The sequence below is a fragment of the Vombatus ursinus genome, unplaced genomic scaffold (genome assembly GCF_900497805.2).
Source record: "Vombatus ursinus unplaced genomic scaffold, bare-nosed wombat genome assembly UNPS02005286.1, whole genome shotgun sequence".
NCBI classification, from domain to species: Eukaryota; Metazoa; Chordata; class Mammalia; order Diprotodontia; family Vombatidae; genus Vombatus; species Vombatus ursinus.
The window spans coordinates 207,495-233,023 of record NW_020945064.1 but is presented as its reverse complement, the minus strand read 5'-3'; the positions used below and the strand labels follow the sequence as shown (position 1 = coordinate 233,023).

Sequence of the window (25,529 nt, the reverse complement as noted above, 5' to 3'; positions counted from 1 at the left end):
GAAGCTGATTTGAAGAACTGGTGGACAAAATTTGATAAGTTTACATATAGAGTAAAATTCCCTTCTAAGTTTGCATTGATTGCTTGTTTCCTCATAGGGAAAGTATTTTGACCTTTAATAAAGTTAATAAAAACTTCACCTAAAGCAGAACAGTTAATTCCGTATTTTAAAGCATGTTATGTGGACTTCAGAATTTCTTTAAGATTGAATTCTGGAATAAATCATTTATGATTTCTTACTTTGTTTAGAGTTTTGTGGGTTCTAATTTGACCTTTCCATAGTTCATTTTTTGTGCTGGAATCACTCTCTCTTTGGATTCCTTCATCTACTTCCTTCCAATTTCTTTTTGTAGACTCTTTCCCTGCAAAGGTTTTCCTAAGCAATCAGGTATCTCCTTAGATCTTTTTTAGTTAGTCCCAACTTCCTCTCTAATGAAAGGCCATTTGCAGTGATCCATTGGATTCTGAACCTCTCTTAAAATACTAGTGATAAGGAAAAATGGCGTGACTTTTGCTAGTGGTTTTTTCTAACCCAGAGGTTTCTTTAGGTAGAAAAGTAGTGATGTCTTCTTTCACATAAAGGTTGCTGAGTATTTTGGAGATGTTAGGGCCAAGCAACTTTAGTTACCGCATTTGACTTATAAAAACAAAATATTTTTGACCATAATCTTATATGTTTAGCTCTGGCACAGGTAAGCACTTTTGAGTCCTTGGAAAGCATTTATGATACATTTGTTTTCCTCTATGACACGTTCTTAAGCAGTAGGACATAGATAAATGCCAGGACCCCTAAGGTTTATTGCTTATTGTTTAAACTAATTGTGTTTATCTTTAGGACAACAAAGTGAACGGAGTGACCTGCTGTACCCGGATGTTGGGCTGTACGTACCTCTACCCTTGGATCCTTCCAAAACCCCATATATATTCCCTGCCACTTACAGTACAGGATGAGTTGTTGATCTTGGGAAACAAAGCACTGTGGGAACGCCTGTCTTACCTGGAGGCTGTCACTGCAGTCCGGCATGTCCATGATCCATTAGCAGCTGCCAAGAAGTTATGCACATTAGCGCAGAGCTATGGTTGTCAGGACAACGTTGGGGCAATGGTGATCTGTTTGAATGTTGGGGAGGATGGTTGTACTTGTGAGGCGAATGGCCTCAACCTCCCAGGTCCTGGGGGATTCGCCTCAGCTACCACCGTCAAAGACGCTCCGAAGCCAACCACCCCTTCCTCCAGTAGCGGCATCGCCTCCGAGTTCAGCAGTGAAATGTCCACCTCTGAAGTGAGCAGTGAAGTGGGCTCCACAGCTTCTGATGAGCACAGCGCCACTGGCCTGGACGCCAGCCTGGTGCCAAGGCCAGAGAGGCGCTGCAGCCTCCATCCCATGCCCACCTTAGGGATATTTCAGCGCCAACCGTCTTGTGCCACTTTCTCCAGTAACCAGTCTGACAATGGCCTGGACAGTGATGATGACCAGCCAGTTGAAGGGGTCATAACGAATGGCAGCAAGGTAGAGGTGGAAGTCGATATCCATTGCTGTAGAGGAAAGGGTCTGGAGGCATCTCCTCCTGCCCTTGAAGAGACTTCTCTGATTGTCGGTCCCGAGGAAGACTCGGGAGGATTGTTCTTCAGGTTCCGGAGACAGAACAGTGTGAGCTGTGCAGCGCTCCTTCCAGTAAGCAGGGAGTTACAGAAATCTCCATCCGCTTCTTGCCTGTATGGGAAAAAACTCTCCAACGGCTCTGTTGTGCCACTGGAAGACAGCTTGAACCTCATCGAGGTGGCCACAGAAGCACCCAAGAAAAAGACGGGCTACTTCTGTGCCCCAGCTCAGCTGGAGCCAGAGGATCAGCTCGTTATACCTCGTGACCTGGAAGAGGAGGTGAAGGAGCAGCTGAAGCACCCCCAGGATGCCCGGGGCACGGCCGACTCGGAGCCCTGGGGGGAGACTCAGGCGGACCGCTCGGAAGAGCTCGACACTGCCCTGTGACCCTCGGCAAGGAGCTCTGGGTCTGAGAAGGCCGCGGGTTCTTGTGGCCCGTGGTCCTTGCCACCACATTCGGCTCCTGCGTTGGCCGCCACCCTGTGGAGGAGCGGCATGGAGGCACGCACTCGGAGGTGAGAGGCAGGAGCGGCCGGCTTTACTGAGAATGAAGGTGGGGAGAAGGTCCGCGCGGTCCTGCCACCTGCCGCTGGCCCCTTCTGTCCCAGGTTAATTTGGAGGGTTGCCTGCCTGGGCGGCAAGGGGACTTGCTTCTGTGGCAGAGTGACCGAAGACTGAACCTCTTCACGGTCACTGCTGAAGGGTCTCTGGCTGCATCGTCATCTTGTCAAGTGTCAGAGTGCTGTGGGCACGTGGCTTTCTTACTCTTCTCTGAGAGAACATAGCCTGTGGAAATGAAGCTCACTGGAAGTGCGGAGCCAATCAGACAATTGATTTATGTGTGTACTGTAGTGGAAGCACTTTTCAATGACTGACATTCATTTTTGAATCTGCACTCAGAGCCAGTCTTAGAGACGGTCCACACCTTGGTCCCTCCGGTTAGGGAGAGCCAGGTGTTGGTGCCTCTCACAGGGGTCCCAGGAAGGCTTAGAGGGAACAGAGACGGGGGAGGATTCAGATTTCTCTTGATAGGGATGTGAATTTTTAAAAGGTAAAAATGGGAATGAAGAGAAGAGCTGCAGAGTCTCCTGGTCATGGTGAGGGGATCCAGTTCAGGTCTCCTGACAGGAAGGAGAAGGAGCTGAGAATTTCCCTGCATATGAGAAGGGAGTGATCTGGGGACTGGCCAGATTCCATGAAATGTGGTGAGGAGTTGGCAGTTTGCTTCTCCTGCTCGGTAGGACCAGAGGCTGACTCCTATCCAGGTGACCTTGAGCTTCTGTGTGTTTCAGGAGAAGCTGAGAATGGATGGATGAACCTCACATAGTAGAAATCCTTCTCTCCCTCTAGTGGAGGAAGATCATTTTTCCTGAAAACCAGAGGAATAAATTTTAACACTAAAATCTGTTTTTTATAGGCCTTCCAATCTTATTGTTGCAGGGACTGACTATGTTACCCTTTAAAAATCAGTCTTATTATACCATATATGCTCTCAGTGAGTGTTGGGCTCATTTACTGCTATATGATTCTTATCAGATTAGAAACATTTCCATGCAAACAGAAACCTTCTTTTTCTGTACTTTTTGAACATCACTTCTCATTCCACATGGCCCTGTCAAAATACATTTCCTTGTACGTTTTGTTCAGTTGCCTTTATAATTTGAAGACTTATGTAGACAGGAAAGCTAATTTCTAGTTTTTCTTCCAAAACTTTGACATTGCCTCAGCTAATCGATTTGGGGGTGTGATTTGGATTTGTTGAGTGTTTGCGCAGTCCAAGAAGAAAACAGGGTGGAACCCTTTGACATATGCTTTATTAGTAGGAACATAAAGATTGAATATTGGTTTGCCAAATAATTTTCAAAAGCAGCTTAATTTATACTTTGTTGGGGAGCTTGTTGTTTGAAGCAATAATAGCAAACTAGTTGACCAGATCACTGATGAGTCCACGATATTGATGTCTAAGAGGTATCACCTTTACACATGAATGTGTGGCGCTTGTGTTTGCTTTTAAAGGGGGAGCCTGCTAACTGCTTAATGACCATCTAATGTTGATCTTTTCAGGAGTCCTAATTTGAGTTTTTGTACTGTTAGGAAAATTTTGATTTATCTGTTAAACTGTTGCTCTGCTACTGAAGAATTTGCAGCTTCAAATCTTTGATCTGATTAATTCCTCCTTAGGAAGGGACTACAGGGGCACATTCAGGGTTTGAGGTTCTCTAAAACAGGGGTGAACTATTTCGTGGCAGTAGCATTGTCTCTTTGGGGAAATGAGAAAGCCGATAGGAAAGAGGCTAAGATGATAATGCTGAGCGTTGTCCTTCCAGAACTGCAGAATAGTTGTAGAAGTAACATCCTTTAATAAAGAAGGCTGATTTGTAAAGATGCAACGTGGAAATCACCGCCTCTCTCAGAATTGTCCTTAACTTGTAATAATTTATTTCATTTTGTTCCTCAGCTTGCTTGTTTCAATAACCACTAGTTTTGTATAATCTGATATATTGGGCCTTTGCTTTTGACTTGTAAGCTCAGAATTTGGAAGTTACAAATGTTCCTATACTGAAGCTAAAATTATTATTTTTCTTTTTTTAGTAAATTTCAGATTGGATTAAAAAACTGAACCTAAATTTGGGGGTATAGGGAAAAATGAGTCTCTTATCCAACCACTCTGGAGGAGATAAGTAAAAGATGGCTTTCTAAAAAAAAAGCAGCTTCCCCCCTACCAGAACAGGAGAGTAGACCTGTTGCCCTAAAAGGTGTTGTTTAGGAAATTGCATTATCTGATCAGGTTCTCAGTGGTTCATGATATCTAGCCCCATATCCCGAGCACCATCTATTCTCTTATGCTTGAGAGACTAAATGTACCCCTAGATTCCCCTTGTACAATGTCCTTCTCGTGGTTCTGTGTTCTTTGTAAACTATGTACTTGCCGTATCTATGTAACAGACCAGATTAACAGAGATTCTGAAAGCATAAAACGACTAGTTCTGAGCAGCAGTGTGTGACCCCTGTGAGTTGAAAATGTACAAATCTTAGGAGTCATGGTATTTAATCAAAATGGATTTGGGAAGTACATTTTATTTTAAACTTTGAAGATTAATACATCAAGGCACAGTGCTATCCTGTTCACTGACTTACCACTCCAGACAAATGAGGGTTTATTATACTACTGTCAAGCATACATGTGCAATAAGATGATGTGTTCCCTGTGTATAAAAAATAGAGCAGATGTGAGCAGCTTGATTATTATTGGGTACGATGATAATAGTTCGTTTGCATTTGCTGCTGTTTTCCAGGAGACGGGTCTAATTAGTATTAGCCAATCTACTGAGTGTTGAATGATTATCTTATTTTTATATATAACTTCCAACAAAATCAAGTACTTATAAGCCACTGGCTTACCATCTTTTTCTGTTGACTAATTATCCCGTGAAAAACCTCCATGAGGAAGCAAGTGACAAATACATGTAACAGTGATTCAGCAGCCTCCAAGCCATTCGGGGCTGCCTGAAGCAGGCCAGACAGTGTGTGACTCGTCTCACATTTCACCTCATTCTGGGTGAAGCCATTCAGGTTCCCTAAAACACAGAGGTGACATTTTATTTCCAGTTAGTGACTGTCCTATAATTGAGAAAATACTTTCTGGCTTAGGAAAAGAGCCTGCATATAGTAAGTCTTGCTGTGATCATTCCACCACACATAAGCTCCTTGTGCTCTCGACTCTATGCCCTTCTCCTGGATTTTGTAGGATTTCCCTCACTTTGGCCCATGGATGTCGTCCAGGCAGTGAGTCCACATCTTACAGTTTTGTGCAATCGTTGTCCTATTATAGTCTTAAGACTCATTATAGTGTATTTTTGATATTTTTGAAATGTGTTAAATTTTTTAATTCAATAACATGAGCCAGAGCATGTTTCAGCAAATCTATTGTTTGTAAAAATGATGATGATGATGATGATGATGATAATAAACAAATAAATATAATATATTTTGGTGCTTTTGTTTTAAAGTGGAATGCGTATTATTTTTAAAATATTTGTGTGTGATGTCCTTTCGGTTCATTATATAGAGAGATTGATTTGGAATTGAAAGCATCCTGAAGATTTTCCCTTGTTTCCTGCCTTAGGGAGATGAACAAGACCTCAGGGTGGGGGAAAACACATACCCCACATAAATCTTACTAAGATTTACATACAAGTTGAGACAGGAATATTTTTAGCTAGCTTTTCACGTGATAAGGCAGAAAGCTCTCTACTTTCATTAATACTATACTTTGTGTATACTTGACATCTCAAGGACATAGTCATTTTCTTAAGCGCATTAGAAGACCAAATACTGAAGTCTTCTAGTCAATAGAATCTTTAGTAAAAAATTAAATTTCTTTTTTTTTTCATCAGTAAAAGCCTGTCTTTTCTTCCTACTCCCTCCCTGAAATGAGAAAGAAAGAAAAGCAACACTGTTGCTACAAATATGTAGTAGTTAGCAAGACAGATTTCTGCCTTGGCCACATCCAAATGTCTCATTCTGTACTCTTTACCTCTCTATCAGGAGGTTGGTAGCATATTTCATCATTAGTCCTTTGGAAATGTGGTTGGTCCTTACTGCTAAAAGTTCCTAATTCTCTCAGAGTTGTTTGCCCTTACAATATTGTTGTCATTTGTATAATATTTTTCTCCTGGTTCTTCTCGCTTCACTCTGTATCATTTCATATAAGTCTTCCCAAGTTTCTCTTAAACACCTTCCTTCATCATTTCTTATCACACAGTAGTAGTCTGTCACATCTGTGTATCATCAGTTTTTCAGTCATTCCCCAGTAAGTTCTCGTTGCTGGGCATGCACCCAAGGGCAATCAGAGTGAAAAGAAAGGAAGCAACCAAACACTAATTAAATGACCAGGCTTGGCTGTGGAGAAGAAATAAAAAAAAATTGTCTTTTGGATTGTGGATGTGGAATATGAACTACATCAGATATGGTGGCTATGTTTTGTTATACTCAATTGTTGTCCTTTGTTACCAAGGAAAGCTCACTGTGGGAAGTGATGTCTGTGACATAAAAACTAAAGGAATCAATAAAATTTAAAAAACTAAAATATTATGGAGAACAAGTCAAATGCTGTAGGACTGGAAAAGGACAAGTGTTCTGATTCTTCCCCCCCCACCAAAAAAAAAAAAAAGAAAAGTAAAAGTATGGAAACCTGGCAGAGTTCTTGAATGTATTACTAAAGGTAATGACAAAGAGCTAGTTAGCATAACTCCATCTCCAAGATGAGGTTGTGCTAGGCTAATCTCCATACCTTTCTGATAGTTAATTAGAATGGTAGAGCAGGGGAAAAGCTATGGTTATAATTTACTTAGCTTTTTGCAAAGTATTTAACAAAGGATATTATTATAGATAAGATGGAGAGAGGGCTTAAACTACAGTATAGTTAGAATTCTAAAACTGGGCATAGTGTCTTGAGGTCCAGTTAAGAGAGTGTCAGCAGGAGGCATGGCAAGGTGATGGCCAGGGTAAATCATGGTTGGGAATGTGGCACCTGCTTGATATAATGGACTTTTTAACTAATATCTTTTTTTAAACATTCATTTAAAAAATGTTTTCAGTTGCAAATTTTCTACTGTCTAGCCCCTTCCCTACCCATTGAGCACCATACCATATACATATGTATGTATGTAGACATGCAAAGCATATTTCCACGTTAGCCATGTTGCCAAGAAAAAAAGGGAATGAAATACGCCTCCATCTTCACTCAAAGTTCATCAGTTATCTCCCTTAAGGTGGATAGCATTCCGAGTACTTTGGATTTTCACGGACCATTTTATCGATTAGGGTAGCTCAATCTTTCGCAGTTGATATTTTATTGCAATTTGCTGTCACTGTGTACGTTGTTCTTAATTCTGTTCACTTCACTTTTCATCACTTCATTTAAGTCTCAGATTTTATGCAATCAGATGAAATTTCATAGGAATAAATACATAAAATCTTAATCTTGAGATCAAAGATTCAACTTCAAGTATGCACTTAGGGGAGGTGTGTAGATAGCTCCTCTGAGAAAGATTTACCCATTTTTAGTGGGCTACAAACTCAGTATGAGTTAACTGTAATGGTGGCTGAAGAAGCAAATTCAAGCTGTTATCAAGAGGCATGACGTCCTCTGGCCTTATCAGAGCCCATGGAGTGTTCGGTTCTGGGTGCACCACGTTTTAAGGACGTTGATAGACATGAGTTATCCTGAAGAAGGTGTTCAGAATGTTGAAGAGTCCTCAGGTCATCTCATCTGAAAATCACTTGAAGGAAACTGGGGACGTTTAACCTGAAGAAACTGAGAAGGGATGTAGGGGCAGAAAGAAGCTGATAAATGACCCCCCAAAAAACAACCAAAACCCACCTTAACAGAGAACAGAGAATCTCTATGTGGAAGAGGCATGTACAGAAAGCAGGAGGTCTCCCTTTACTCCCCATTATCAAGGAAGGCCATATGACCATGTCTTCTAAGTCATAGGATGATTTTTGTTCAGGCATGAGTTAGACTATCAATGGCTTCTGAAATACCTTCCAGCTCAAAATTCACTGCAGACCTCCAGTTTTGAATCTCCAACTGCTATCAAGACATCTTGAACTAGATCTCACTAGACATCTTAAATTTGTCATACTCAAAACAACCCGTCTTTCCCCTAAACTCTCCACCTTTCCAAACTTAACACTATCCTCCCAGTCCCCCAGACTCACAACCTAGGAGTCACCCTAGACTCATCTCTCACCACCCACATCCAAGCTATTGCCAAGGCCTGTCAGTTTTACCTCTGCCCCACCTCTTGAATACACCTCCTTTCCTGACACTGCCACCCCACATGGGTAGGTCCTCATCACCTTATATCTGGACTGCTGGACTACAGCCTGCCTCAAGTCTCTCCACTCCAGACCACCCTTCATTTAGCTGCTAGTGATTTTCCTAAAGGAAAGATCTGACCATCTCCAAGTCCCTCATAACATACTCACTCCCCCTACCTTTCCAGTCTTCCATCCTACTCTTTAATGACACTGGCCCTGGCTATCCATGAAAAAGAATCCATTGCTCAGCTCTGGGCATTTTCTCTGGTTGTGCCCCATGCCTGGAATGTTCTCCCTCCCCCTCAGCCAGGAGATGTCTTGGCTTCCTTCAAGTCCTAGCAAAAACCCCACTTTCTATAGGAAAATTTTCCTAATCCTTAATTCTGGTGCCTTCCCTATTTTCCATTGTTTATATAGTTTGTACCCATGTTTGCTTCTTGTCCCCCCCCATTAGATGGTGAGCTCAAGGTGGAGACTGCCTTGCTTTTCTTTGAATCCCCAGTGCTCAGCAAAGTACCTGGCCAAAAGTAGGTGCTTAATAAATGCTTATTGACTGTGATTCTATGAATGAAGGCTTCATTTCAAGATTCAGTGTTAGTGAAGGGAAATAGTCGTTAATGTAATGTGAGGTGATAATGTTAATCCTTCAGTGGATGAAAAGAGATTTTTCATCAGGAAGGTTTAGTTAGGATTGTAGAATATTTCCAAGAGAACTTTTACCAGTTTTGGGAAAGCTTATTCTGTTGAAAGTTCCCCACTTAAGAAGAATAAAAAGGTGGGAGCTCTTTATACATGTTACGCATAATAGCCCTTTTCCTCTAATGTAGGAAACCTAATTCATGGCAAAGTGGACAGAGCATGGGATTTGGAGTCAGGAATGCAAGCTGAAATCCAGCTTCCGTTAACTTACAGCCAGTGTAACTAACTTTAAGTCAATTTATTTCTCTAGGTCTTTGCTGCCTAACCTATGAAATGGAAGGATTGGAATATTGTTCAGTCATGTCCGACTCTTTGTGGCCCCATTTGGAGTTTTGTTGGCAAAGATGGAGTGGTTTGCCACTACCTACTCCAGCTCTTTTCACAGATGAGGAAACTGAGGCAAACAGGGTTGAGTGACTTGCCCAGAGTCTACATGTAGTGAGGTCAGATTTGAACTCAGGAAGATGAGTTTTCCTGACTCCAGGCCCAGAACTCTTATCCACTGCACCACCTACGGAACAGTGAGCCAGGCTACGAATCAGAATGGAATTGCCCTTTGGGGAACGAATCAGAAAACTGACTTAATGGGCCATCTTCTAAGGTCCTTTAGTATCTTAAATAGTTGGATTAAGGATTTGCAGTTGTCTTTATGTAGCGCAGGACTCGGCTCTCGCTGAGATAGTTGGTCTTCTAAGGCTTGACTGGGTTGGTCATCATTAGAGTGGAAAGCTAGCATTGCCCACCCTACTATATTTATGTAACTGTGCCATGGCCAGCCTTCTGATATGTATTCTGAAAGCTTGTGACTTTCCCCAGCAATTATTCATGTGTCAATCAATCCATCAGTATTTATTGAGCACCCTTTACAACCAGTACCTTAAAATGGAACGTTTATACATAAGTAAGTATGTCAAAAATTGCAACTCTGTGTGATTTAAAATGGAAATAATTGGATGAAATTATAAAGGCAAGTGAGACCTGGGGGCTTGGATTGTGGGGAGGGGTGCAGAGTGCAGAGTGAGAGATTCTCACAGAGTTCCTGACCCCCAGTATCCTGGTGGACTGCTGTTCTCAGAAGGGTGCTGCTGCTGCTCCCTGTAACTCTGGATGGCCAACACAGCACTCACTCCATACGTGATCACCAGAAGACAAGCAAAGGTGGCCGCTGCCCCGTCAGTGCCTGCTAGCTGACAGTTCATCCAGTTGAGACCACTGCGAGCGTACAGCCTCTCCCGCTGTTTGCAGGTATCAGTGGCGTTGATGCGAACAGCCGCGTGAAGGTAGATGCCGGTGCCTATGCAGTAGCCCACTGCTGCCAGGAGGCTGAAGACGGCTTCCACAACCAGCCACTTCCTAGGCAGCTTCTCCAGGTTCTTGGCTCCTCGGACTAAAACTCCCATGGTAAGGACCCCAAGGCCTAGGGAGACGGCCAAGCCTCCGTACACAAGCGGCGCTCGCAGGATGGTATACTGCTGGTCCAACTGTCGAACCTGCTCCAGCTCCGTCCCTTCAAAGGGAGAGTAATAGCTGTTCCCAAAGCCACCGCTTCCAAAGCCGGCACTGAAACCAGCCAGGACGAAGTAGGAGGCCACAATGCACATGAGAACCATTCCGTTCAATATCACTTCCACTATCTGAACCACACCTGGGAGGAGAAAAATGAAGTCCTTAATAAACCGGTTAGTCACCAAGGAAAAGCTTTATTCTAGGGAATAATGGGAGTATTAGAATTGGGGGCAGGGGCATGGGAAGCCTGGCTCGCCTCCTGGTACCCTTGGCTGCTGGTGTTCATGTTTCTCACAACCCCTGTTAGGCAACAGGAGCTGGGGTAATTAATGTAATTAAAAATGGCTCAGGTGAGCCTTCAGTGGCTGCAGCTAGACAGAGGCCCTTTGACTTCTGAAGAGGTTTGCAGGGAAAGATTTTTCTCTTCAACAAGCATTTATAAAGCACCTACTATGTGCTCACCACTGTTCTAGATGCTGAAGATACAAATGACAACCCCTGTTCCCAAGAATTCCTTGTTCTAATGGGGGGAAACTAACAATAATAATGGAATTTATATAGAACTTTAAAGTCTGCAAAGCACTTTACATCTCATCCATCCTCCCAGCAACCTTGGGAAGTAGGTGCTATGATTATCCCCATTTTACAGATGAGGAAACTGAGGTTGAGAGGTTAAATGCCTTGCCCAGGGTCACACAGCTACCGAAGTGTCTGAGGTAGGTTTCAAACTCAGGTCTTTCTGACTCCAAGTCCAGTACTCTTATCTACTACTATGTCTAGGTGTCTATACAAAAATGATTTGCAAATAATTTCAAAGGTGGAGGACCACAGGAATCAAGAATGACATCTAGGAGGTGGAAGGGATAGTATCCAGCCATGGAATGTGTGAAAGAAAACCTGAAACAGATTAATCTGACTGGGACACAGAGTGTGGTCAGCACTCGGAGATACCTAGTACTTAGAAGGGTAGGTTTGGCCTCCAGCTCAATGTATACCCATCCGTCCTTCCATCCCCAAGAGCTTGGTTTGGGGGTCTGGGGGGACGCCAACCCACAAACACATTTTTATCCCAGACACTGAAAATTAGCTTGGGTTCTTACACCATCAAGCCCTACCAGTATGTCTTACCTGTTTATACAGTAGCTACCTCTCTAGTCTCCTTATACCCCATTCCAGGGACTATGAGCCATGTAGGCCTCCTTACTGTTTCTCACAAAAGACACCCCATCTGGGGCTAGGTGGTGCAGTGGATAGAGCACTGGCCCTGAAGTTGGAAGGGCCTGAGTTCAAATATGGCCTCAGACCAAATACTTGAAACTTACTAGCTTAACCCCAATTGCCTTTAAAAAAAAAAAAAAAAAAAGACACCGCATCACCTGCCTTGGCAAATTTTTTAGTAGGAAGACTTCTTTTTAATGTAAAAACACAGACTCAGCTTTGTGGTGCACTGTTATTATAGGGACCATGTAACTGTAAGGAGCTCTTACAGAGTCAAATCTTTTCATTTGGCAGATGATAAAACTGACCCGGAGACTTTAAGTGACATGTTTGACGTCACACAGTTAGTACAGGTGGCCAACCTGGAATTCAAACCCACATCTGCAGACTCAAGTCCAGTTCTCTTCCTGCTTATACCACCTTCATAACCACTGAATAAAAAAAATGATCTCAAAAAGCTATTATATATTCAGTAACACTTCTAAAGGAATTTATATTTTACTAATCAATAGCATCTACACATACTTATAGACCAGTAACATGCATGTGTGTGATGTAGTCAGTGTACAGAAGATAGATTTGCTTATTTTGCTGAATCATTCTTATTTGGTAGCAGAACAGAAATTTTGAAATGACAATTCCGGGGTTCAAATAGGGATCTGTGGATTCCTCTCTGTGGTACCCCCAGAGGTATGGATTCAAATCCAGAACCAAAAATGAATGACTATAAATTATCAGCCATGACAGAGAACTATTTTCCAGAAAGACACTATGGGATGTGGTCATCTAAAACCCATTGGCATTCACACACAGAATTTTCCTAACTCTGTTAACTGACACACAAATTCACTGTCCTGAACCACACATGGTAGCAACTTTGGAGCAATAAACATGCCACCTTGTCTGGAGGAACTGAATCCCATCTCTGATCCATTAACTGGATGACCTCAACAAGAAAGTCATTTAACTTCCCTAGGTCTCAGCTTTCATATTTATAAAACCTAGATGGCCACTGAAGTCCCATACAGCTTTGAATTTACTCTCCAAAGAGTCTTCCTTCTATGTTCTCATGTCTCCCTTTTCCTTGACTCACTAAATGGGGTAAGCAGAGGGAAGGGTGTACTGCTACAGAACAAAAACAACCTAAGCCTTTCTTTCTGAGCCACTGATTTCACCTATAAAGTAGCAGGACTCAACCCAACGTTCAAGTAGACCCAAAAATGAAGTGATTCCCCAACACCACCTCTCCTGTAGACTTCAGTGACATTATAGGTTAATGTAATGACAGTATAGGAGCTTGCCTCATTTGATACCTGAAGTCTACCTCTCGAGGTACTGGGTTCTTGTCAACACTCCTACCATTCCCAGTTAGCCGTCCTACCAAACCCCACCCTGCCTCACTTTCAAGATCAGATGAACCAACCTGAACATACCACTGGTTGACTGAAGGAAAGAGGACTTGCTTTAGTCGCTTTGGAGAGTGTAGGATCTAGAATAAACGGGTAAGTTGGGATTCTGTTGTTGGATTAATAGCCTGTCTTCTCCTTGATGCTTCTTCTGTAGCTCTTCATTTAATGGGGTGCCTTTCTTTGACATTTGTAGTTGTCTGTTGTTTTTTAGCTGTGTCTGATTCTCCATGACCCCATTTGGGGTCTTCTTGGCAAAGATAGTGGAGTAGTTTGCCATTTCCTTCTCCAGCTCATTTTACAGATGAGGAAACTGAGGCAAACAGGATTCAGTGACTTGCCCAGGGTCACAAGGCTAATCAGTATCTGAAGCTAGATTTGAACTTGGGAAAATGAGTCTTCCTGACTGCGGGCCTGGCACTCTATCCATTGTGCCACCGAGTGGCCCGTCCTTTTACATACCACGTTCCTAAAAAAGGTACATTAGTCCAGTTATATTTTTAACAGATATCCTGGCAGTATACTATTGAAGGAATTCTACTGAGTCTCTTTGTAAAGTGAAGAGTTTGCCAGTATGACCCCAATTTATGTTTTGTGCAAATCTGGATTTTTAATGATTGAATTTGCTTAGAACAAACTTGTACAAAGAAGGAAACTCAAGGTACAATGAGGTCACAGGCTCACTTTGGATCAAAGGATGCTTTGGTTTGGACTTTTCTTTCAGTGAAGCTATACTGAGTTGTTTCTGAATTTCTGCCAGCACCTTAAGCTTCTCACATAATGGCATACTCATGGGAGATACAGTGGTTAGTCTTCCTAACTGAAAGGCAATGTTGACTCAGGCTTCTGGGATTCATTTGTTGGCATTTCAATTTGTTTGTAATCCAAGGTGACTCTCTCCTTTTTCCACTCCCATTCTCCAATTTATGTATTCTACTACAAGTCATCTGTTTTACTAATTAAGGATGCAAGGAGATACTGGAGAGTTATGGCAGGGGTTGGGGGGAGGATTGGGGAATTCCTTGTTCCTCCACTTATAGGTTATATTTGTAAGAAAATAGGTACAACTGTCCCAATGTATCTGGCTTCTACTGAACACAAAGTTAGCTGAGTTCAGAGAAACTCCCCAAGTATGGCATATTGTTGTAGCCCAGACCTCTCTGCAGGGCTTGGTTTACAATGATTTCTAAGAAAATTTTCCCAAGGGAAGAGAATTCGAAGTTTGTTACTTTCTCCTCTGTGCACCAGTCTCACCGTGTATTTCCACCCATCCATAGATAGCTTGTTCCAAAATAAGGTGAAGTTTTTGAGATCTAGCAGAAGCTGATGAAAGACTATAATTCATGTGTTTCTGTCAGCTTCTCTTCAGACTTTCTGATTCTTCTGTATGCCCTGAAGGCTAGAACAGCCCCGACAGCAAAGACAACGATGCCAATAGCAGCAAAAAGTCCAGCCCCTATGTCTCCACCATGGTAGCTACAAGTAAAACCGCTATACCCTTTGCTCTGATACAAGGTCTCCCTCTCTTTACACACAGGAGAGTTGTAGGCAGCTGAGAGGTGGTGGAAATAGAAATACAAGGCAGGGATGTAGCTGCCAGCAATGAGCACATCCAAAATGGCTTCAATCACCAGCCACAGTGGGCAATGCCATGGGACCCGAAGGACACCCAGGAGAATAAGGAGGCAGGAGAAGGCCATGAGGCCCCCTCCATAGGCCATCGCTGCTGTCACCGTGGGCAGCTTAAGATGGTAGAACTGGATGTCCAACTGTTGGGCTTGCTCCCCATCGGGACCATCAAAACCACTGAAGGCTCCTCCATACTGGTAGTAGTAAATGCCCCCAAGACTGGTGATGCCCGTGTAGCCCCCCGTCGAGTTGTAAGACACAGAGCTAGAGGCCAGAATCAGCAAGTTCAGCAGGACCTTCATCAGTTGGCAGCAGGCTGCAAAGATCAAGAAGTGAAGGATGGGTTATGTTCTGGATGAGGCTTCTCTTCCAACATGGAGGTCACTCCCCCACTGCATGCAGCTCACACCACTGCCTTCGTATCCACCTCCCCCACAAAAGCCCAGGCAGCCAAAGGTTCCTCAGGAGCAGCTGATGGTGAAGACGCAAGGCATCGAGTCCACAAACAGTAAGATGTGATGCATTTTTAAGAAGTTGGTCTTAAAAGAAAGGTCTTTCCAAAGGACCAGAAAGACTTGGGGCCCATGAGAAGTTCAGGACTACCTCTCCCTATGAGATGAAAACCACACATCTATGTGGGAAAGCAGAAAGTGCTGGCGTTTTCAGGTGAGAAGGAAGAAAAAATCAATCTCCTATTTCTACATGTTATGTCTCCAGTGAAAATATATACTCAACTGTTGCCTGACCAGCTTAGCCACAGTTTGACAAACAAGATCTGCCCAAGCCTAGAGAAGAATCTTAATGTGAATTTAAAAAACAATATAACTTTTTTAAAAATGCTGTTAACAAGGAAAAAACCACGTTTTTAGTTAAAAGCGTGATATACTTTTATTTGCTATGTTTCTAGACAATGTTAAAATGTGTATTTTTGTTTTTCTGCCTAATCACAATTGTATATATACACACACAGACCAATATGTATATTTGTATGAATCGTGTACACATGTGTATGTATGTGTGCATATAGGTAGATAGTGTAACCTTACTTTTCTGGATCTCTGGTCCTCCCAATCAATCTTGTTTAAGAAAGGCTATTCTAGGTCCACTTTCAGAGCCAAATGTTCATTACTGTGCTGGGGAGGTCTTCATGTGCCACTTAACTAACTGAGTCTCTACATTCCTCTTCTGAGCCTCTCTAGAATCTCTCTAGATCCTTGCATACCTACACTTGTTTTTGGTTCTGATCCGGCCAGACCAGAAATTTTTATCATTCACATGTATTATAGCCCTTTAAGGCTTAGAAATCACTTTCCTCACAACAGTTCTGAGGTGTAGGTAGTAATAATAACTTGCAGTTACGTGACTATTTAAGGTTGGCCAAGAGCTTTTACATAGGTTCTCATATGATCTTCCCAACAACCCCAAAGTGGTACTATTATTATCCCCATTATCCAGAGGGGAAAAACTGTGACTTGTCCAGGGTCATCCAGCTCATAAGAATCAGAGATAGGATTTGAACTCAGGTTTTCCTGTCTCAAAGTCCAGAATATCATCAAGCCACCACTTCATCCTGATGCCTCCAATATTATCCTGATTTTACAGATAAGACCAGATTGCCAATAGTACCACAGTTGAAAGTTTTGAACCAATGTCTCCTGACTTGAATCTAGGGTTCCTTCGACTAGGCCATGGCTATCATATATTCTTTAGTTGTGACATACTTCATTCCCAGGTACAACATCTAATCACTAGCCTTACCCATCTGGTTTTTAAACCTATAAATTGTTCACCTTCAGAAACTTCAAGGCCAATTAACCACTTGGACAATGGCCCTCTCTGCATTGTAAGACTCGGGGAAAAGTGCTTGAATCGATGGCCCCAGACTAAGTTTTGAAGACAAGGATTCCATTGGCAGGTGCCTCTATTGGGGGGGTAGGGGTTCTTTAGTTCATAACATCTGTGGTGGGGGCAGTAAGAAACAAAGGGGACAAAATCTTCTGTTCTTACCACCAATACCATTGACCTAACAAGAAAAGTATTGGGAGGAGGGGAAGATTGGCAATCCTAAGGCAGTGGGTCATTTTATATAGTTCCTTTTACTGACTGACTCCCTCAACCTCACTTAATATTAATGAATCAAATGACCGTTAATTTCAGTCCTGTCACCAGAGACTTCACAAGCTACAGCACTACAATATTGGAGCATCTGGGTAAATGAAGGAAATAAAATGAGGAGGAATGAAGGTTTGAGACCGGAATACCTTGAGATGTAAGCCTATTATATTTTACTGGTGGATACCACTGACGGTGGGGAGCCCAGTTATTGGCCTTGCTCCTGTTACAAAAGCAGAAACTCCCAATCCTTGTGACCTTCCAGGCAAGGATCAGTCCATGTCAGAATTCTCTCCTCAAATTCCAATTAAAAAAAAAAACCAAACACCTCAAATTCTAAATTTCAAGGAAATGTTGTTCAGGCCCGATGGACTGTCTGTTGGGTCTTCTCTGCTGCTCAGTAATCTATCTCTTGTTGACTCCCTGTCCCCCCTCATCCTAACTGTTCAACAACCTTCATTCTCCTCAATGAACCTCTCCCAATCACTTTCACTCACAGCAAAAGTATCTACCACCAAGATCAAGACCCTCCCAGATGATCTCTCACTTTACCTCCTTTCTACCTCAAAGTTACCTGTAGTTTCACCTACTTTCACCTGATAAAGACATTTCTAAGAGTGTCAGCTCAAATCAACCAGCTGATTGTTAAATTTTCAGTTCGAGTTTGGCAAATACAACATCAGGGTCTGATTTATTATTTTGTTGATTGCGTAGACTTGGAAAAGTGATGAAAAAAAATGTTGATAATGCAGATTAAACTTTGAAGTGAGTTATGTAAACATTTTCCCCCAGTGGGGAGCCAACTGTTAAACATCTACCAGCATACTGCTGGGTATGTCCCTTCCTCGCTGCCAAAGCTAATTCTTTCACCCAAGCCTTCAATTCCATTTCCTTCTACTCTTCTGAGATACTCACCGTCTCCTTTCTCTTGCATCTTCAATCTCTCCCTCTCTCACGGTTCTTTACCCTCTGTTCACCTGGCCTGACCAGACTATTCTCTGCCTCCTGCAACCTTCATTTAACAGCCTTCTTGAATAACTCATGCTGTTCCTCCTACCAAGAATATTCTTCTCATCTCTAAGTCTTTGCCTGTAAAATACCTGTTCACTCTATTCCAGTACTTAGCAGGGTGCCTGGCACAAAGTAGGTGCTTAAGAAATGCTTGCTGATTTGGCTGCTGCTTAAGCTGATGTTTATAATGTTTGGGGGTCTTCAGGCAAAAATGGGGTTTGGGCTCAAATATCCTGAATAATTGCATAGCCCAAGATGTGAATACCTCCTATGGAATTGGTGCTAGGTTATACAGTGGGTAGTGTTGGACTTGGGGGTGGGAAGATCTGAGTTTGAATCCTTACTATCTAAGTGACCTAGAGCAAATTACTTAACCTTTCTCAGCCTCAGTTTCCTCATCTGTAAAATGAAGGGATTAAATGCTTCCAGAGGACCGAAGAATGCTACCTACAACCTGACAGAGGTGAGGGACTGATATGCAGGATGAGACACAATGTTTTTGGACATAGTCAATATGGGCATTTGTTTTGCTTGACAATACATGTTTGTTACAAAGGTTTTGTTTTTCTTTTTTTTCTGAGTAAAAAGGTAGAGGAAGCAGAAGAAAAAAGAAGTGCTTGATAATTGAAAAAAAATATTTTAAAACATGGGGGTTGGATTCAATGACCTCTCGGATCTCTTGAGATCTTTGGTCTCGGATACCGTGAAGTCTGTAGTCCTCCCTTGTTTGCTGAGGGAGATTATTTAATCAATAAAGAATTTATTCAAGAAAGACCAGTTCTCAGCCCGGGATGAAGAAACAGATGGTAACCTTTGCTCAGACAGTATTCTAAGCCTGGGACAGCCTACTGGAGTTTTCTTTGTAGTGGTGGTTCCTATCATTCTGGTGTATCTATGCTGAGCTCTGGGTAACCAAGGTTCTATATAGTCTTCAGCGTGTTAGTTTTCTGGTGATGCCTGCCCCTTCTCTACCCTGCCCGGTCCCCCTACTTCCATTCCCGAAAGAAACCTCATCTCTGAACTCAAAACCAAAGATAAGCCAGGTATATGTCAAGTCTAACGTTCAGTTTACAATCCAGAAACTTTGAGCCCTTCTCATTTCCCCTGGCAAAATGAGTCAGAGTGAAGGGGAAAAAAAACCTTCAATCTTTTTAACCTGTCACGACTGTCTTCCTGGTATTTCCATCAGAAAGGTCAACAATACCATCCTTTGTCTCTGAAACAAAGGGGGCGTGCCTGTAACTGGATGACTGTATGGAATCCCACTTATGAAAGATTTTATAATCTTCTAATTGCTACATTGCCTTAAAGATCCCAAGCTTCATTTCTAGGCATGAGCACCCTGATTATGTCTTTCTTTCCCCTCAAGCAGCAAACATTCACCTCCCGTACCCAGTCCCAAGGCTTGGCAAAATTAGCTCAGACGGTGTCTTGTCTAAGTCATATGATCTCAGAGCTCACCTGCCAAACCAGATTTTCCACATTGTAAGCAGGGTCAGAAACTCTACCAGAAACTGGCTCATGGTTTCTGCACTCACTGCGGTGGAAAGGCATTTTGGTAACTAAGATGATAATAAGACCAGTGAAATCACAGATCTTCTCCCTATCCTATCAAATGATCAATGGATCTATTTCCCTGACTCTTTCAAATGAGGCTCTGAGCACATTCTGACCAGAATAGGGGCTATAGGTGATACAGCCACAGGTGTTGGACTGTTGGAATCCTGCCTTAGATACTTACTAGCCAGTCAATCTATCTGTTTCCTTGTTAGCTTGACCTAGACTTAACCAGAGAGCCATAGATGCTAGCAGCCTAGTTCTCTAATAACTTCTATTTATGCAGTGTCCTTGAAGGTTTGCAAAGTGCTTTACGTGGATCTTAATTTAATCCTCGACAACCTATGAAGCCAGTGTAGCACAGGGCTCCTGTACAGTGCTATTATTATCTGTCTTTTATAGATGGGGAAACTGAGGCTCAGAGAGGTTGTGATTTGCCCAGGGTCACACAGCTAACAAGTGTCTGAAGTAGGATATGAACTCGGGGCTTCCTGACTTTAACTCCAAAGTTCTATTCACTATGACACGCTGCAATTGAAGTCAAGAGTTGGGTGATATGCCTGCCACCTAGTATGAACTTTAATAAACACCTACTATTTTGAACCCCCCAGGCAGCCAGGCCATTGTTTTCGGAGGAAAGTCCCCCGCCCCAAACCCTGCAATGACTTTTCAGGCATTCTTTCCTTAGAACATTTGTCTCACTGAGGGTATGGTAACCAATCTCTTAGGAAATGAAAGACAAGACCGGCTGAATTTCTGTTTCCCCAGCCCACCAGCATCCTAGAACATCATACCACATGCTGGTGGTCCCCTTCCCCAACTCCAAACCAGAATCAATAATGGGGGCGATACTGGGGGAGGTAGCCTGGAGTAACATCTCACCTCTCCCAGTGCACAAGTATCTGCATTTGTGGCATTCCAGTAGGCCAGCGGCCTCTGACTGGTAGTATTCCACCTCTTCCAATTCAGGCCTTGGGCTGAAGGTCAGAGATCTCCCCAAAGGGTAGTCACTGCAACAACATCAACAAAAAGTGGCAGTTAACAAAAAGAGAAAGGCCCAGGTTCAAATAGCACCACCCTGCATACTAGGAATAGAAGTATATGCACCTTTTTTTTTTTTTTTTGCCTTTTGGTGAGGCAATCGGGGTTAAGTGACTTGCCCAGGGTCACACAGCTAGAAAGTGTCATGTGTCGGAGGTCAGACTTGAACTCAGGTCCTCCTGATTCCAAGGCCGGAGCTCTATCCACTGTGCCACCCAGCTGCCCCTTAGGGATAGAAGTAAGAAAGAATCAAATAACCCTTAGAAGCAATGGGCTGAGAGATGCTAACTCGATGAAACCAAGCCCCTTTCTCCCTCACCGAGGGCTGGCAGGACTCTGAATCCTACCTAGATTTGCTAGCCCTGACTTGGTAGACCCCAAAGCTCTGTCCTTTCTGGGCCCTCTCAACACCAGGGGTTCTTAACCGTTTTTGTGTGTTATGGGTCCATTGGCAGTCTGGCAAAGCCATGGGCCCCTGCCCAGAGTAATGTTTTAAAGTGCGTAAAACACAGTATTACCAATTTGTTGTTGTTTAGTCATTTTTTAGTCAATTCCAAATCTTTGTGACCCCATTTGGGATTTTCGTGGCAAAAATACTTGGAGTAGTTTGCCATTTTCTTCTCCAGCTCATTTGACAGATGAGGAAACTGAGGCAAACAGGGTTAAGTGACTTGACCATGGTCACACAGCTAGTATCTGAGGCCAAATTTGAACTCAGGTCTCCCTGACTCCAGGCCTATCTGTCCATTCATTGAATTACTTAGCTGCTAGCTTAGTACACAGTAGGCACTTAATAAATGCTTGTTGACTTGAGATTGTTAGTGTACTCCCCCCTAAAACTCTCTTGTATTGATTTGGTGTATTATGTGCATGTGTATTTGTCTGCATTTTGCCTCTTTTCCAACACTTAGCACAGTGCCTGTCACACAGTAGGCACTTAATGTTTACTGACATACCTTCATTTTATCTCTTTGTATCCCCAGCACTTAGCAGTGCTCGGCAACATAGTAGGTGCTTAATAAATGCTTATTGACATAGATAAATGTTCTGTCTCCCCCTTTAAAATGTAAGCCTTCTGTCTTTGTATCACCAGTGTTTAGCACATAGTAGCACTTAATAAATGCTTGTTAATAATAACTAGCTTTTGTCTGTCTTTGCAAAGCACTTTCCATGCTATCCTGTATGATCGTCATCACAACCCAATGAGGTAATTATTATTATCCCCATTTGATAAGTAATTATTTGTCAATTAATGATTGATTGGCACATGTTGGCCAAACCGCAAGCATAGATGAGTTAAATCTGTTTCAGTAGAACTCTGTGTAAAAAGTGGGGCAGGGACACCAGGTGGTGAAGGGAATTTAAATGAGAAAGGACAACTAGCTCCAAATAAAAGTCTTCTCCTGCGCACATCTAAGAATCAAGAAGAACAAAGATGTTTCCAAGAAGGATTATATTGAAGCTGGATTTAAGTGAATATACACATACAATGTTAGAAACTGAAAGGGACCTCAGACCTCATCTAGACCAGGACATTCAATTTACAGAAGAGGAAACTGAGGCAGGAGCGCTTGCTCCTGAGACAGCCTAGAATGCAGTGTTCTAACTGGCTCTGCTTTCTAGATCCTGGTCGGAGGAAAACAGTTCTAGTGGTCTCTACTCTTTGGTTGAGAAGTCTGGGGTTTCCACTAAAGATATGGCCCAACTCCTCTAACCAGACAGACATCTTGGTAAATCCTCTGAACCTCTGCCGACTGCTCGGTTGGCCTGTGGAATGCCACTGACTTTGGGCAGCTGCTGCCACACTCCACTCAGGAGAAGTCTGACTTTCTCAAAATTAATTTTCAATTCTGTCAAGCCAGTTAACATTTCTCTCCCCACACTCTTTACCTGCTGTTTGGTAAATCAATCAATCATTAATTAACAAAGAATTACTAAATGGGGATAATAATGTTTAAGAAAAAAAGTCTGAAATCAGCAGCTCGAGACACCGTCAACATTTGAGTTTCAAGTGTCTGGGTCCTCACACACTCTCGCCTTTTCCAAGTTAACCCACTAACTTCGAGGCACTTCTCACATACATTCCTTTGGGAATAACTCTTTGGAAAACACTAGCTGGATGTTTGGGGACACTCCGCAAACCATAAAGCACGCCCCTGGAACATAACCACCTACTTTTAACTTTAATCCAAGGCCCCAAAGGACTCAGTCTCCCAGCAGTAGAGAATTACAAAGGAAGGTTGTTTATTAGGCTGGACGTGCCCCAGATTACTGTATTTGCAATGCAAAATTGCTTGAGGTGGGAGTCAATGACTAAAACTGGGCCAAGTTAAGTGGTGAGGAGTGGGGGGAGAGTAGAAAAGGGGGAGGTGAGACCATTTCTTTATCGGGGTAACAAAGTAGCACACTTCTATAGATTAGAGCAAGTTTGAGATAGTGCAATGTAATAGTTTATTCAAACTGTAGCTAAGTGGGGCTGACCTCATGGCTACCTTCCAGAAGCTTCCTTCAAGATTCAACGTGGATTCCTGCCTCCCCTTCCAAGAAATCTCCATTTCCTATTGGGTCTCTCTCCTTCCACAAGAGCACTCTGATCTCTTCTCCGGCGCTCCGCTCTCCCACTCCTTACCTTCAGCACAACTCAAATTATTTGAGGCCAAACACTATTCGATTTTGGTTTTCTGTGTAGGCTCAGTACATTGCACTTACATAGTAAGTCCTTATTAATAAATGTTTTTGTTGTTGTTGAATCATTTCAGTAGTATCTGACTATGTCCCCATTTGGGTTTTTTTTTTGGCAAAGATACTGGAATGGTTTGTAACTTTCTTCTCTAGTTCATTTTACAGATGAAGGAGGAATCTGAGGAAAACAGGGTTAAGTGATTTGCCCAGAGTCACACAGCTATTTGAGACCAGATTTGAACTCAGTGACTCCAGGCCTATAACTCTATCCACAGAGTTTAATAATAATACACAACCTTCCTTGCTTCTTAATAAGCAACAGAACTGGAAAGAGAGATGAATGGTGAGTGTCAGGTAGGGTTGGGCTGCCAATAAAGGTTTAATATTAGGTAGAAAGGAGGTAAACCCACCTTGGATAGAGGGAAGGGGAAAGAAGAAAAGGGTCTCGTCTTTGGGGAAATGATAGGTTTATGCTCTTTACCAGATTTTCAAAATCCTTTTACTTTTTTCCCCTCTCAGAGATTGATGGTGTTAGAAGCTTGGGAGCTCAGAGACATATATTGAGTATCAGTCAGGAGGTGTTCTGTCCTGTGCAAGGATGACTTGAAAGGTGATGTCTAAAAGGTCCCGCAGAAACGATGGCCCTTAAGGGGTCCACCTAAAATTCTACCATTACAAAGTCATTCCTTTGGGTTTAAATCATTGCCTCTTCTGTTAAGAGGCAAACACATCAACTAACCCATACTGAAGTACTAACTTATTATTGAGGCCTAGGAAACAGGAGTCAGGTGTAGTGGTGAGGATGATTTTGGAACAATTTTGGCACATTTAAGGGTTTTTTTTTCCCATCAGAGAGCTACCAGTCATCCTAACCCATGTCTTGTTACTAGACTGTGATGACTCTGGAGGAGAGTAAGGCTGGTGACTTTGCACAGCCCGGCGTCGCTTAAATCCAATTCACTAGCACAAGTCAAGACATCACCTCCTGACATCATTGGTCCTCTTCTAGAAGGAAGGACAAACAGTAACACCAGGCCCTGGCAGAATCTAGGGGTAGGGTTAGGCTACCAGTAAAGTAGGATGTTTTTGGAGGGAAAAGAAACTGGATCCAAGGTCTGGTGTCCCGAATTGGCTGCAAGTGAGCAGAATAATCATTCAACAAGCAATTATTAATAAGTTGTGCCTTACTCTGTGCCAGGCACAGTTGAGTGCACAGAACTGAGGTTTAAAGAAAAAAAAAAAAGCAAAAGCAGTTTCAGCTCATTTGGGAAAATCAGAGCGAGGGTAGTAGATTTTGAAATCAATCCAACCGATACTTATTAAAGACCAACCGTGGGCAAAACACGGTGCTAGGGATACAAAGGCAAAAAGCTGGTCTGGGTGCTGGACAACTGGCCAGCTCGCGGTTCCCCAAACTCAACGCCTCTTACCCCCACGGCCACAATTCCCTCCCCACCTCTACTCCGAAGAGACAAAGCTTCACGCTCCAAACTCAGGTGCCACCTCCTACGGAATGACAACATACGCTCTTCCCGAGGAAGAAGCAAGAATCGATTACCTTTAAAACCAGTTATGCCCTGGACTGGAGCCAAGTGCCCTCCTGGGTGCGGCCAAATTGCTCCCGGAGTATCAACCCAATTCAGGCCTAACCCTTCCTGCCCCCCACCTTATGGAGGGCCAGGAGGAGAACTTTGGATCCTGATGGGGGTTGAGGGAGGTGCTAAAAGGGCTCCTTTTCTCCCTGCCCTCAAACCCGGGGGGGCTCCCCAACTGCTACCACAATCCGTGCTCACCTCTCCGACCGTCCGAACCCAGTCTTCCTCTGGGCCCAGGGATCTGGCGTTTCTTCCCGGGCAGGCCAGAGGGGAGGGGCTCTGTCCCGGGGCTGCTCCCAAACTACGTCCTGGGTCCTGCTTTGGCGGGATTTTTCTCGAACCCTTTGTCCATTCGAGCGGGGGTGCTCCCAGTCCTGTCTGTCCAGGCGCGGGTCTCGCTCGCTCCGCCTGTCCCCATCTCGGTCCCCGCGCCGGTCCCAGTCTCTGTTCTCCCGCCGGTCCCGGTCTCTGTCCCCCCTTCTGTCCGGATCTCGGTCGCCCCGCCTGTCCCAGTCTGGGTCTCTAGGTCTGTCCCCGTCTCGTTCCCGCCGTCTGTCTCTGTTCCGCTGTCTCTCCTGGCCGTGATCTCTGTCCCTCAGTCTCTCCTGGCCGTGATCTCTGTCCCGCAGTCTCTCCTGGCCGT

General features: G+C 43.3%; 2 protein-coding genes across 7 annotated transcripts in view; one reads left to right on the top strand and one right to left on the bottom strand.

Moving 5' to 3' along the window:
- The window catches only part of PHLPP2 (PH domain and leucine rich repeat protein phosphatase 2), a 98,247-nt gene extending 91,693 nt beyond the window's left edge, over positions 1–6,554 (top strand). For all 3 annotated transcript variants that reach the window (XM_027847621.1, XM_027847622.1, XM_027847623.1), the window contains one exon: positions 835–6,554. In XM_027847621.1, coding sequence (XP_027703422.1) covers positions 835–1,989 — 1,155 coding nt within the window. In that variant the 3' untranslated portion in view covers positions 1,990–6,554. The remainder of the gene's footprint in view (positions 1–834) is intronic.
- A 3,397-nt stretch (positions 6,555–9,951) lies between these two features.
- Positions 9,952–25,529, bottom strand: part of MARVELD3 (MARVEL domain containing 3) — a 15,781-nt gene continuing 203 nt past the window's right edge. The window contains exons 2-4 of one of the 4 annotated variants that reach the window (XM_027846133.1): positions 25,085–25,480; positions 20,451–20,578; positions 9,952–10,774 (exon numbers count right to left, since the gene is read on the bottom strand). In XM_027846133.1, the coding sequence (XP_027701934.1) occupies positions 10,158–10,774; positions 20,451–20,578; positions 25,085–25,480 (1,141 nt within the window). In that variant the 3' untranslated portion in view covers positions 9,952–10,157. Of the gene's footprint in view, positions 10,775–13,623; positions 15,205–20,450; positions 20,579–25,084; positions 25,522–25,529 lie in introns of those variants that run through there. The other 3 variants (XM_027846108.1, XM_027846118.1, XM_027846128.1) reach the window with 3 other exon arrangements.